The following is a 13999-nucleotide window of genomic DNA, read 5'->3' on the forward strand; positions in this document are numbered from 1 at the left end:
TTAGCATCAGTCCTTCCAATGAACACCCAGGACTGATCTCCTTTAGGATGGACTGGTTGGATCTCCTCGTGGTCCAAGGGACTCTCAAGAGTCTTCTCCAACACCACAGTTCAAAAGCATCAATTCTTTGGTGCTCAGCTTTCTTCAAAGTCCAAATCTCACATCCATACATGACCACTGGAAAAACCATAGCCTTGAGTAGACAGACCTTTGTTGGCAAAGTAATATCTCTGCTTTTTAATATGCTATCTAGGTTGGTCATAACTTTCCTTCCAAGGAGTAAGCATTGAAAATAAAGGACATTTAATGTGGTATCACATTTCCTAGATACGGTAGAATGGAACTGCTGCTGCTGCTGCTAAGTCGCTTCAGTCATGTCCAACTCTGTGCGACCCCATAGACAGCAGCCCACCAGGCTCCCCCGTCCCTGGGGTTCTCCAGGCAAGAACACTGGAGTGGGTTGCCATTTCCTTCTCCAATGCATGAAAGTGAAAAGTGAAAAGTGAAAGTGAAGTCGCTCAGTCGTGCCCGACTCTTCGCGACCCCATGAACTGCAGCCTACCAGGCTCCTCCGTCCATGGGATTTTCCAGGCAAGAGTACTGGAGTGGGGTGCCATCACCTTCTCCGGGTAGAATGGAACAGGTATAGTTATTTCTATCACAGAAAAATCCAGAGGCCTGTGGTCACCATATGTGCAGCTCAAAAGTCATAGCCCTTTTCAGCTTGCCTGGAGCTGGGCTCCCTCAACCTCGGAAGCTTTTCAGCAACCCCACAGGGTTCAGCCAGAGTGTGACAGGACCCTGGGGAAGAGTCAGGAGACTCTGGACGTTCACCCAGGAGCATGCCTCCTGGGCCACCAACAGTCTCTGACAAGTCTGCGGAGCAGTGCTGATGGTACTTAGATAGTTCCCTGGGAGTAGTTCAAACAGCCAACTGGGAGAGGATTAGACAGTTTTTTAAAAATTGTCTGTGTTCATGCAAGATTGTGTTTGTGAGATTCTTCTGTATCTCGGCCTGTGGTGGTAGTTCCTTCAGTCTCACTGCTGTATGTTGGTCTGCGTGTGAATAGGACACAATTTATCATTTCTACTGTTGATGGCATTTAAGCAGTCTCCAGTCTTGCATTATAATAAATCATGTTGCCATGAAAATTTCTGTGCCTGTCATTTGGAAAACATAGGCTCTGAAGGCTTGCTTTTGAGGGTTATATATATATATATATTTTTTTTTTTTTTTAAATCTCGCCCATCTAGCTTTAGAATGTTCCTTATAAAATACACGTTAAACCAGAGCACAATACCAAAACAACTAGAATGAAGAAGAAAAAATATGCAGTTTTACTCATACTGTACTGGTGGGAGTGGAAGTTGGGGTACAGCTACTTTGGAAAACCATGACAATACCTACTAAACTGAACATCTGCATGTCCTGGGACCCAGGAATTCCACTCCTAGTTTTATGCCCAACAGAAGTACATGCATTTGTTTTCCAAATGCCATGCACAGGAACATCATAGCAACATGATTTGTTATAACCCAAGACTGGAGACTACTTAAATGCCCATCAACAGTAAAAATGATAAATTGTGTCCTATTCACACGTGGGCCACCATGCAGCAGTGAGAATGAAGAAACTAGCACCACAGGCCAGGATACAGATGAACCTCACAAACATAATCTTGCAAGAACACAGGCACGAGAAAACACAGTGTATGATTCCATCGATATAAAGTGCAAACCCAGGCAAACGATCAGTGCCGGCAGAAGTCAAAGTGTCACCCTGGGGTGGAGTCTACTGACGGGAAGGGGACACAAAGTGAGGATTTGGGGGTCCTGCTAACATTGCTTTTCTCCACCTGGGTGCTGGTGACATGGTGAGTTCACTTTGTAAAAATTCATCCAGCACTTTTTGTTATGCATGCTCTACCTCGTTAAAATTTTTTTTCATGTTAAATGTTATTTTTTTAAATGACATTCATGGAGATATCAGAGAAGGCAATGGCACCCCACTCCAGTACTCTTGCCTGGAAAATCCCATGGACAGAGAAGCCTGGTGGGCTGCAGTCCATGAGGTCACTAAGAGTTGAACACGACTGAGAGACTTCACTTTCACTTTTCACTTTCATGCATTGGAGAAGGAAATGGCAACCCACTCCAGTGTTCTTGCCTGGAGAATCCCAGGGACGGGGGAGCCTGGTGGGCTGCCGTCTATGGGGTCACACAGAGTCGGACACGACTGAAGCGACTTAGCAGCAGCAGCAGCAGCAGCATGGAGATATTCTCTCTTTTTTTTTTTTTTAAGTAAAGAAAAACCGAAAATTCAGAGAACAGCAGGTCCTCATGTGTTGTCCCAGAGGCACGTGCTGGCCTGGCCAATGGCTGCAGTGAGCCATGCGACACCTCCTTCTCCCTGCAGGGCGCTACATCTTATCCTTCGTTGGCTGCGGTCTGGCCATCGTGGGTACCTACTTGCTGGTGACATTCGGACCCAACAGTCATGAGAAGATGACAGGCGATAACATCATCAGGCACCTCGTGAGCTGGCCTTTTCTCCTGTACATGGTACGAGAAATTCCGGTCCTTCCACCTGAGGTGGTGGGTGTGGGGATGGAGTCCTAGAAACCGAAAACCTGAATTCCCAGCAAGACGGGGTTCACGGGCATCATGCAGTATTTCACAGCACTGAACACCATGCTCGCGGGAGTATGTCGTTCCCGGTCAAGTGTTTTCTTTTTTCTCCACTGTGTCCTGAGTAATGTCTAAAACTGCATGTATAATATGACAACTTGATTTTTTAGAGGTATTTGTAGGTCTGTACCATATCTGTAAAATAATGGACAGAAAAACCAAAACTCCATGAGTAGTTGTCTCTGGGAGATGGAATTATGCTTGTGTTTTTTATTTTGTCTTTGTCTTTACATATCGCTACATTGAGCGTTTAAAACAGTTAAGGTAAGAGAAAAAAGTTAAAATTGTAAGCAGTTATTTCTCTTTGGCCAGTATCACACAGCTGATAGAAGCTGATAGAAAAATGAGAGACAATGGGAACTTTATTTCCTAAACCCCCAACTGGAGCTCAGTCCTCTGCTCCAGTTACATCCTGGTTGGGTCTATGAGTAGACTAAACCAGGACATTCAAGGTATTTGATAAAGCTACTGGTATATTCCTGCTCCATGCATGGCACCATGTTAAATGTTTTTTAGTATATTATCTGTCACCAAAAATAATCAATAAACCAAGAGTTTTATGTGAGCTAGACTATGGACCATAGCCCTGGAGACAGCCTCTCAGGTCACACTGAGGATCTGCTCTGGGGAAGCCTGGTTTTCAGCACAATTTTGTATCTTGTCAGGTCAAAGAACATTAAACAAGTCAAAGATGTGCTCTTTCAAGTTAAAAAAACAGATCAGCAAACAGCAAGTCCGTCTGTCCATGGTACCTGGGGAGGGAATCTTATCATCGAAGGGGTAGCAGAAAAGAAGGCATTTAATTTTTTTTAACATGAACATTCTTTACTTCTGGTCAGTGTTCCCTTTTCTTTCATAATTAAAGCGACATACGATGTGTGTAACAAGCTGTTTTAGTTAGCATAAAATTTTGAGTTAAACCGTGTATAAACCAGAACGACTTCCCCAGACCTCAGGATGTGAAAATGTGTTTCATCACCTCTCAGATTCCCTCAACAGTCCTATAACACAGGCGTTCTTCTCTCCATTTTATGGACTAGAAAACTGGATCTCAGGGTTAGGAGGTTTCCCAGAGTCCCCTGAGGGCAGAGCTGGGCCCGAAGCCTGCTTGCCTGGCCTTGCGTGTCACCACAGCCTGCTGACCACGGCATTCACTGGTGTTGCCTCAGCTGCCTGGGCCTGCTTCAGAGGCCCCAAGCGTCCTTTCCCCTCAGATTTCCCACAAATCAGAGGACTTAATGTTTCTGCAAGGTTGGGGCTGTGTTATCTCCAGACCGCCACCGGCCCCAGCGTTGACCCGGTGGGCCTAGAAAAGTGTCTGCCGGGCAGAGCCAGACACCCACCTTTTCAGGAAACGCTTGACCTCAGAACACAGACTTTTCTTTACAGAGTCCTGGGCTCGAGTCCATTCCTTACTGTGTAGCCATTACCAAGGCCCTTGGCCACGTGTTCTGCCTCCTTCTCTGTAAATCAGCGGATCCCTGGACCCGCAGTGGTTGTCGGGAGAGACACAGATGGTGTGGGAACCACCTGGCCCGTGACTAATGCTCAGTGACCCATTCAGTTTATCTTCCTCCATCATGACTGTGAGGCAGCTGGAGGAATTTGGCCAAATCAAATTCAATAAATGAGTGTCTGCTCTGTGGCAGACACTGTGGATATAAAAACTAAATGAGACATACTCACAGAACTCGTGGTCTATCAGGAGGCAGCAGCGCATACACAGTCAGCTCGCACTAGGATGCCAAGTGCTCTCCCGGAATGCATTCAAGCATCATGAAAATGGTGGGGAAACTGGCCCCACCCCTACCCCCAGCCAGAATCCACACCCGTCAGTTGGAAGTACTGAGGAATAACTGTGCATCTGCTTGATGGTGTATTTTGCAACAATGAAAGATAATTATGACAACTTCATAAAACATAAAAATTGTTTATGTAACTAAAAATGGCCCAGCACAAAATTGGGCTTGGACGGTGATGACAAGTAGATAAAACAGGTATTCACTGTGACAAAGACAGGAGGACACAGGAAAATGAAAGCTGCTGTGTTTTGTGGTCTCATAATTATGAGGAATTTTAAAAAATGGTTTTCTTCTTACAATGCCGATTAATATTTCCGTATTGGTTTTTATGGTAAACAAACTCCGGTGGGAGGTCAAGGCAGGCAAATGGAGCTGAGCTGTTGTTTTAGTTTTGCTAAACTAAAGCCCAGTGACGCTGGGCTTGCTTCACTCCCTGGAAGAGTATTGCCAGTGTCTGGACCTTTTTAAGGAGTAGAAAGGATAAGTTGTTGCTGCAAGGGCGGGGAACTTCTCAAACTTTAGAGTTCTCTAATTTTACATTTTCTGGTAGGATTCTTTGCTTGTAGCCCACGAGGCTCCTCTGTCCATGGAGTTCTCCAGGCAAGAATACAGGAGTGGTTAGCCATTCCCTTCTCCAGGGAATCTTCCAGACCCAGGGACTGAACGTGGGGAGCATCTTCTGAACACAAGACACAGGGCTGCAGCAGCATAGCCTAGTGGGAAAGCTCATGTGTCCTGGAGCCAAACTGTCCGGGTTCGAACCCCATTTGCTAGCTTGGGATTGCAGTAGTATCTGCTTCCTAGAATTATGGCGCTGATTTAACGAGTTGAGTGAGTAAAGATAACATGCTTAGAAGACAGCCAGGCAGGTTCATGAGCTCGTTAAGCATAGGCTGTGATCATGGCCCTGTGACTTAGGAATTATTGTCATTATCCCCATTTCACAGAGGCGGTAACTGAGGTTCAGAGAACTTAAGTGGCCTGCCCAAGGTCACCCGGCTAGTTTAGAAGGAGGTCCAAGCTCAGAACCGGGCATCCCTGACTCCAGATGTCCTCTCCTTCCAACTCTGCCAAGCGGCACACAGTAGTGGCCTGGTTAGCGAGCGACTGGTATATATAGACCTACGTGCTTTACCGAAGAGCTCTTCTCAGCAGACAAGCGTCTCCCTCTGTGACCGGCTCCCCAGTTTCAGTGGGCATTACCATGGAGCAGTGAAGGGGGTCACCAGCCCAGCCTGGTGAACCTTGACTGTCCAGGACAAGGTGGACGTGAGGCTGGCACAGCACCCTCAGAGCCCCCGACGAGGTGGACTCCCCCGCAGGGTGGGGGTTAGAGGGACTCGGCGTTCCCTGCTTCCCTGCAGGATGTCTAGCAGGGCTCTGGGAAATGTTTTGATTCTCTTTCCACACGGAGGGCCTGCAGCTGGTGCGGTGCGCAGCATAAGCTCCAGCCCAGCCCACCAGGGTCTCCTGGTCTTGCCCGTCGGCCCCGCTGACCTCCCCTCTTGCTGTTCTCCGCAGCTCGTGGAGATCATTCTCTTCTGCCTGCTGCTGTACTTCTACAAGGAGAGGAACGCCAATAACATCGTGGTGATTCTCCTCTTGGTGGCCTTACTCGGTAAGTGAGGGTCCGGGTGGTTGAGTTTTGCCACTTCCCTGGTGGCTCAGACGGTAAAGCATCTGCCTACAATGCGGGAGACCCGGGTTCGATCCCTGGGTCAGGAAGAGCCTTTGAAGAAGGAAATGGCAACCCACTCCAGTACTCTTGCCTGGAAAATCCCATGGATGGCGGAGCCTGGTAGGCTACAGTCCATGGGGTCGAAAAGATTCGGACACGACTAAACCACTTCACTTTCTTTTCTTTTTCTTTAAGTAGCACCAAAAGGAAATAATGGGTTTTGTTTACTGAGCTGCGGGCCGCTGGACCCAGGAGCTGCTGGAGGCCGGCTCAGGCTGGTCCCTCTGCCTCAGAGGCTACCAGGGCTGGGTTCCTGCTAACCGGACACAGACCTTGTTAGTTTCTTTTTTTTTTTTAATTTATTTTTTTTTAATTGGAGGATAATTGCTTTACAATATTGTGTTGGTGTCTGCCATGCATCAGCATGTATCAGCCATAGGTATTCATCTGTCCCCTCCCTCTAGAACCTCCATTCCACCCCTCTAGGTGGTCACAGAGCCCTAGTTTGAGTTCCCTGAGTCATATAGCAAATTCCCACTGGCTATCTATGGGCCTTGTCAGTTTCTTCGTTAGGGTTAGGGTTGGGGTTCAGTGTTCGGTGTTCTTGCTCAAATACCGAGTCTCCTAAGTGCCAGGAGAGGTGCTGCAAACTAGCTAGAGCAGTGAGCCAGACAGACCCCTCCTCCGCTCAGGCTGCTGTTATTCTAAAGGGAGGAGAATGACAGTAAGTGAGCTGACAAATGTATAAACAGTGTTAAGTTTGAGCAGTGACAATTAACAGTGACAAAGAAGAAAGCAGAGTAAGGGTGGAGGGGGCGACTGGAAATTAATTCAGAGAAGTCAGGGGTGAAGCGGGCTCCAATGGCGGAGTCCCTAAGGATGCTTGTAAGACCTGTCAAAGGTGAAGACTTAACTCTGGATTTAAAGGCAAGAATTGATTTCGATTTCTCTCTCTCTCTCTCTTTTTTTCCTTTTAGAGGCACAGTGGGTACAGTGGGGGAAATGGCTCCTAAATCAGACTGGGGTGAGGCTCTCAGCCCGCATAGGGTTAGAGCTGCTAAGAGGAGCCGTGAGAAGCACCCCTTCCTCCTGGGGAGGGAAAAGTGGATGCCGCCCCACCACTGCCTCCTAGGGACTGTGTGTCAGCCACATGGTCCCCTAAACATGGGCCTCAGAGAACACCCAGATCTCAGGGCCAGGAAGGGGGTCAAACAAGGTGAGCGCTGATCCCCAGTGTCCTGTCGAGAGCGAGTCCACTCCAGTAGCAGGCCGTAGACCATGCAGATCTGAGTCATTGTTTGATAGGGTTCCACTGTTTCTTCTTTAACAGCTTTGTGCATGCTGAATCGCTTCAGTCGTGTCCGACTGTTTGCCCATGGACTGTAGCCCACCAGGCTCCTCTGTCCATGGAATTCTCCAGGCAAGAATACTGGAGTAGGTTGCAATACCCTCCTCCAAGGGATCTTTCCAACCCAGGGATCGAACCCACATCTCTTCTGTATCCTGCATTGGCAGGCGGCTTCTCTACCACCGGTGACCACCTGGGAGGCCCTTAAACAGCTTTACAGAGATCTTATTTGCAGACCATAAAGTTCACCTGTTCAAAGTGTATAGTTCAGTGATTTTTAGTATATTCACAAAGGATGTAACATCATCATAATTGAATTTTAGAATGTTTTTGTAGTCCCTCAAAAGAAACACCATGCCCACTGGCAGTCACTCCTCATCTTCCCATCCTCCGAGCCCATGGAAGTGGAAGTAGAAAGTGAAGTCGCTCAGTCGTGTCCGACTCTTTGCGACCCCATGGACTGTAGCATGCCAGGCTCCTCTCTATCCATGAAATTCTCCAGGCAAGATTACTGGAGTGGGTTGCCATTTCCTTTTCCAGGGGATCTTCCCGACCCAGGGATCAAACCTGGTTCTCCTGCACTGCAGGCAGACTCTTTACCGTCTGAGCTACCAGGGAAGCCCATGGCCAGTCACTAATGTACTTACTGTCTCTATGGATTTGCCTTTCTGGACATACTATATAAGTGGAATCATACACCCTGTGGCCATTTGTTACTGGCCTCTTTCACTGAGCATCGTGTTCGAGAGGATTCATTCCTGTTGTAGCATGACTCAGGGGCCCATTCCTTGATGATGTTGTTTGCAAAGTGGGTTGGAACATCATGGTCCCAAACCTTATCTCTTGGTGAATCAGAAGACCAGAGAGTTCCGAGGCATGTTGGCCAGTTCCCTTCTGTCCCCTCCTCACTAACAAGGGCAGTCTGGAGGAAGCGCTTGTCTAAACTGGCTGCTGACATTTGAAAACTGCAGCCTAAGTAGCTGCTTGCTGCTAAATCACTTCAGTTGTGTCCGACTCTGTGTGACCCCATAGACGGCAGCCCATCAGGCTCCCCCGTCCCTGGGATTCTCCAGGCAAGAACACTGGAGTGGGTTGCCATTTCCTTCTCCAGTGCATGAAAGTGAAAAGTGAAAGTGAAGTCGCTCAGTCGTGTCTGACTCTTAGCGACCCCATGGACTGCAGCCCACCAGGCTCCTCCATCCATGGGATATTCCAGGCAAGAGTACTGGAGTGGGGTGCCATTGCCTTCTCTGCTAAGTAGCTGAGGGGCCACCAAAAGTCACCATGCGTGATGGGCTGTTGGCAGGAGAAGGCAAAATGTGCAGAAGCTGAGAAAACAGGAAAGCAGAACATTACAGCCAGGACAAGGACCTTTAGTTGTACCATACTTGGGAGCTTCTTTTGACTCCTGCTATGGCAGGGGAATCTGATAGTTTAGAGTGAGAGGTCATTTCTGCAGTGCTGGGTAAAGCAGTGGGCTCTACAGTGAGGTGAGCAAGACAGTCCACTGGGCGTATGGGAAGAAAAAAGTATTCAAACTGGTATTCATTTTTATCTTCACCTTTTAAGTGAAGGACATATGTTTCCTGCATATGTTTTATAATATACATACTATAAAAGCCCAGAGTTAACTTGACTCTAATTTTAAAATAAACAAGCATACATATTTGAAAAGTATATACATATGCGTAGGGGTGTGCATTCTAAAACCTCTAGTCTAGGGAAATGTTTTTAAAAATACAACTGGTTAAGCATTTTAAAAGACCGAAAAGGGACTTCCCTGGCATTCCAGTGGCTAAGACTCCACGCTCCCAGTGCTAGGGACCCGGGTTCGATCTCTGGTCAGGGAACTAGATCATACATGCAGGCAGCTAAGACCTGGGAGGCCAAATAAACACATAAAAATAAAATTTAAAAAAGACCGAAAAAGCTCTTTACACATTTTCCCTGTGATTGCCTTGAGGTCGTGTTCCAGACCCAGCGCCACTGCTCTAGGGTTCCATGTGGACTCACTGCCCTTTTTTGGTTGAGTTCAGAAGGGACATTTGGAAATACCTGTTGGGGCTGTGCTTGCCTAGCTGCTTCCACGGGAGAGCACAGAAGACCTTCTCACTGTGTGAATCACGGGCTGGGCTCTGCCCTGCGGTTCCCACATGTCCTTGTTAACCTTCTGCAGGCTCCATGACTGTGGTGACGGTGAAGGCTGTGGCTGGGATGCTGGTCTTGTCCATACAGGGGAACCTGCAGCTCGACTACCCCATCTTCTACGTGATGTTCGTGTGCATGGTGGCGACCGCCATCTATCAAGCCGCGTGAGTTGCAGAGTCTTTTTTCCCTGGGCCTCCCCACAAAGGTCTCTTCCAGCTTCTGGGTCCTATCACGGTTGTTTTTGAAGCTGTAGGGAAGGGAGAACATTCACAGGCAGCCTGTCACCAGGGTTTGGCATCCACTGTGGAGCGAGAAGTTTCGCTCATTTGCTGAGTTATATGGAGGGCCTTTTGTGCCACTTGAAAAGCCTCGAGTGGGTGTGTTTTCCTCTGTGCCTCAAAAATGTGAGACCTGCACGATCCGAGTCAGCCTCCCTTCCCACCTGGACCGAGACGGATGCCCGTTTCAAGGCTCTCCAGAAGGAGCTGTGCCATCCCCAAGAGGCATTTGTTTGTGATCCAAGAAAGAGCAAGCAGTTGTTATTTCTTGTCCTCAAGAAATCTGTCCAAGTAGAAGAACAAGATGACAGTTTCTCCCTCAAAAGCAGGAGTTCTGAGGGTGGGAGGCCTGGGCCTCGTTTACGTTTGAGACCGGTGACCAGCAGAGAGCCTGGGTGGGTACGTGGCGGATCTGCGTGGGGACAGAGGGTGGACAGTGCAGGACTCAGTATGGTGTGTGTGGCAGGTCAGGCGCCAGACTCCAGCTGCTGGGGCTCACCATCCCCCCACAGCGCCTTGGGGGGGCAATCGGGGTGACTGCCGCTGCCCAGGTACTCTGCTCTCGCTGCCTTCCCACAAGCTTGAGTTCATTTGGCCCCCACAACAATGAGGTCATCCTCATTTTGCACATAAGGAACTGCAAGCGTCCAGAAAGTGGTGGAGCTGAGAGTGAACCCAGCCATCTGGCTCCCTCCCCTTCCCTTGCCCCTCACCCCTCTGCCCTAAGCCCCCTCCTCTAAGCTTCTCTAAGACAAAGAGTCCTCGTCTACAGATGAGAATACCCACGTGCATGCGTGCTCAGTCATTCAGTCTTGACCAGCTCTTTGTGACCTCATAGACTGCAGCACGCCAGGCTCCTCTGTCCGTGGAATCTTCCAGGAAAGAATATTGGAGTGGGGTGCCATGTCCTACTCCAGGAAATCGTCCTGACCCAGGGATCAAACCCACGTCTCCTGCATCCCTGCTTTGCAGGCGGATTCTTTACCACTGCGCCACCTGGGAAGCCAAACCATAGCTTCTTTTATGATTTTTGTTACTATTATTATGCCAGTTATTATTTTGTTACTATTATTATGCCAATTATTAAGATGTTACAGAAAAGCCCGAATGAACTTTTTGATCACGTCATGACTATGCTTAGTCCTCCTACAGTGATTCTGGTCATCATCCCTGAGCCCCTGCCCAGTGTAAGGCTCTGTGCTGTGTCCTCCAAGGGTTACAGAGATGACCGGGAGGCTTCTCACTCGTGCAGGCAGCACACGTTCCCCGACACCTGCTGTGTACTAGGCCTGTGCTGGGCCTTCTGCACACAGAGGTGTAAGCGGCAGTCACTGAACTCAAGGCGCTCACAGCTCTGGTGGGGGGACAGCTTGGTAAACAGATGCTTACAGTGGGTAGGAGGCGTATTTTGGTGTAAGCAACTTTGCAATAATAACCACAATGCTAGGCAGTACAGTTACAATTCAGTTGCTTAGTCGTGTCCGACTCTTTGCAATCCCATACCGCAGCATGCCAGGCCTCCCTGTCCATCACCAACTCCCAGAGCTTGCTCAAACTCACATCCTTTGAGTCGGTGACGCCACTGAATCATCTCATCCTCTGTCGTCCCCTGCAGAGAATGGACAAAAAATATACTCCTAAATAACAGAGAGTTTTTTGTAGATGGAGAGATGGGGAATGACTCTAATTTCCTCTCTCCTTTTTCTTATATTTATCTCAGTGACTGTTGAATTAAGAAAACTTGTTTAAAAAAATTAATGACAGCACAAGGAAGTTAATGATAAGTGCTCCAAGAGTTTCTTGGCATGTTTAAGGGATCAGGAATGGCTTTTTAGTGGGTTGGGAATGCAGGTCACACAGAGGCGAGGAGAAGGGCATTGCAGTGATGAGAACCGTGTGGGCAGAGGTGCTGAAAGGAGAAGGGGGTGAGCTTCAGGCTGTGTGTCCAGGGGAGGAATGGGAGCTAAGTGTGGACCCCAGCTCGGGAGGCACACGAGGCTGGCATCTTCGTAAACCCGCAGAATGCCCCTTCGTGCCTTGTCTTCGTTCTTCACACCTAGCCCGCAGTCACTGGCTTTGTCCTCTGCCCTCTGACATCCCCCCACAGCCCGCTGACTAGAGCTCTTTTGTGTTGAAGGTTTTTAGGTCAAGCCTCACAGATGTATGACTCCTCTCTGATCGCCAGTGTGGGCTACATTCTGTCCACCACCGTGGCCATCACAGCAGGTGAGCATGCGGTCGCCAGATTTCTGTCTTCCGCCTCGACAGCAGGTTTGTTACCCTGGGGTCCGGGGAGGGAGCGCCACCTCCGTCAGAAGGCCAATTCTGCTGAGCTGTTCTGCCCATCACAGTTGTAGATGGTCTCATGGGAAAAGAGAGACCTGGGTTTTCACCACAGCACAGACACAGAGCTGTGTGGCTCTGGGAAAATCACTTCACCTCTCTGAGCCTCAGTTCCACATTCATAAAATGGGATACTTTCCTCCTAGAATTGAAATATGAACGTGTTAGTTGCTCACTCACATCTGACTCTTTGCGACCCCATGGACTATAGCCTGATAGGCTCCTCTGTGTCCATGGAATTCTCTAGGCAAGAATACTGGACTGGGTAGCCATTCTCTTCTCCAGGAGATCTTCCCCACCCAGGGATCGAACCAGGGCTCCTGCACTGCAGGCAGATTCTTTACTGTCTGAGCCACCAGGGAAGCCTAGAATTGAAATATGTATAGTCCAAATGTCCCTTACTTTGTACTGCTTGTGCCAGGTTTTATTAACAATTTTTACCCTCATCTGCTAATTCCACAGCCCCCACTGGCCAAGTGACCACATATTTCCTCTATATAATTTTTAGAGATCATTTATATATATATATACACACACACACACACACAATTTTATATATACATATAAAACAAGTACTCAATAAGTGATTTTCATTATTACACTCCGCTTTTCTTCTATTTCACCTCCATATTTTTGTTTCTTTTTCTTTCTGAGGTGGCTTCAGAGGCTAAAGACGTATCAGAGTTTGTTGTTTGTAAGAAGCAGTGGTGACTAAACTTTTCAGAGTAAAAAGACCAGTAAGAGCCAGTGTGCCTCCCCTTGCGGAAGGCCCAGCGGTACAGCCGTCTGCTTTGCCCTGCAGTATGTTCAACTGGTGCCCAGACCTTGCTTACAGAGATCAGGATAGGAGGGCATACAGCCTGCCAAGCCTGTGCCATGAGCGGGACCAGGGATTGAGTAGGGCTTGACCCAGAGCAGCTGGAAAGCTAACCTCATGTGGATCCCGTGGAAGTTTCAGTCATGGTCAATGACTTCAATCCAGGCAAGGTTGAAAGGAATATGAACACCGCGGTTGAGCTGGGAGTCTAGCGGGAGCTCTGGGTGCAGCAAGAGGCGAGCAGGGTGGGGGAGTGAGGGGGTGCAGAGTGGTGAGATGAGTCCAGACTGACGCCGGCTGCAGGGTGAGGGCAGCAGGCCCTTGGCACTTCCACGCCACAGGGCGTGACATCTGCCAACCGCATGAGGCTGGAAAGCTCCAACGGCTTAACCACAAAGCCTTGGTTTTCCATCTTAAGAAAGATGAGGGAGGAGAGTTGCATAAAAACTGCTGAGTAAGGTTCTTGGCTCATAGTGTCATGTCACGGGGGGATGCCGGGTGAAGGGTACGCGGGAACTCTGTGCTGTTCCTTTACATCTGTTACTAATACTATTTCAAAAGAAAAAGAAAACAAAGTGGAGGTAAGAGGGACGGAAGGAGAGGAAAGGACAATCTGTTCTCCCAAAGGGCTTTTGGTCCACTCTTCAATACCTTAGCGGGCGCAGGCCTGGTATGTTGGGTCCCTTTGGTTTCCTGCAGGGAGGGCAGGCCACCAAATGCTAGGCAGACTGGCCAGCAGGTGATCTGAAAAGAGCTCACTTGTATTTTCCACTCTTCGCTGCTCAGGCGCCGTCTTCTACCTGGACTTCCTCGGGCAGGACGTGCTGCACGTCTGCATGTTTGCACTGGGGTGAGTCCTGTCCTGCCCCACCCCTGCCCCCGTATTGCAGGCAGGTT

General features: G+C 48.7%; 1 protein-coding gene across 2 annotated transcripts in view; it reads left to right on the forward strand.

The window, feature by feature from the left end:
• NIPAL3 (NIPA-like domain containing 3) overlaps positions 1–13999 on the forward strand; it is a 55053-nt gene that overhangs the window by 31356 nt on the left and 9698 nt on the right. For both annotated transcript variants that reach the window (XM_010830060.1, XM_010830059.1), the window contains 5 exons: positions 2417–2562; positions 6012–6108; positions 9693–9828; positions 12080–12168; positions 13889–13952. In XM_010830060.1, the coding sequence (XP_010828362.1) occupies positions 2417–2562; positions 6012–6108; positions 9693–9828; positions 12080–12168; positions 13889–13952 (532 nt within the window). The remainder of the gene's footprint in view (positions 1–2416; positions 2563–6011; positions 6109–9692; positions 9829–12079; positions 12169–13888; positions 13953–13999) is intronic.

This window comes from Bison bison, unplaced genomic scaffold (assembly GCF_000754665.1).
Source record: "Bison bison bison isolate TAMUID 2011002044 unplaced genomic scaffold, Bison_UMD1.0 scf7180017864516, whole genome shotgun sequence".
Taxonomy (NCBI): Eukaryota; Metazoa; Chordata; class Mammalia; order Artiodactyla; family Bovidae; genus Bison; species Bison bison.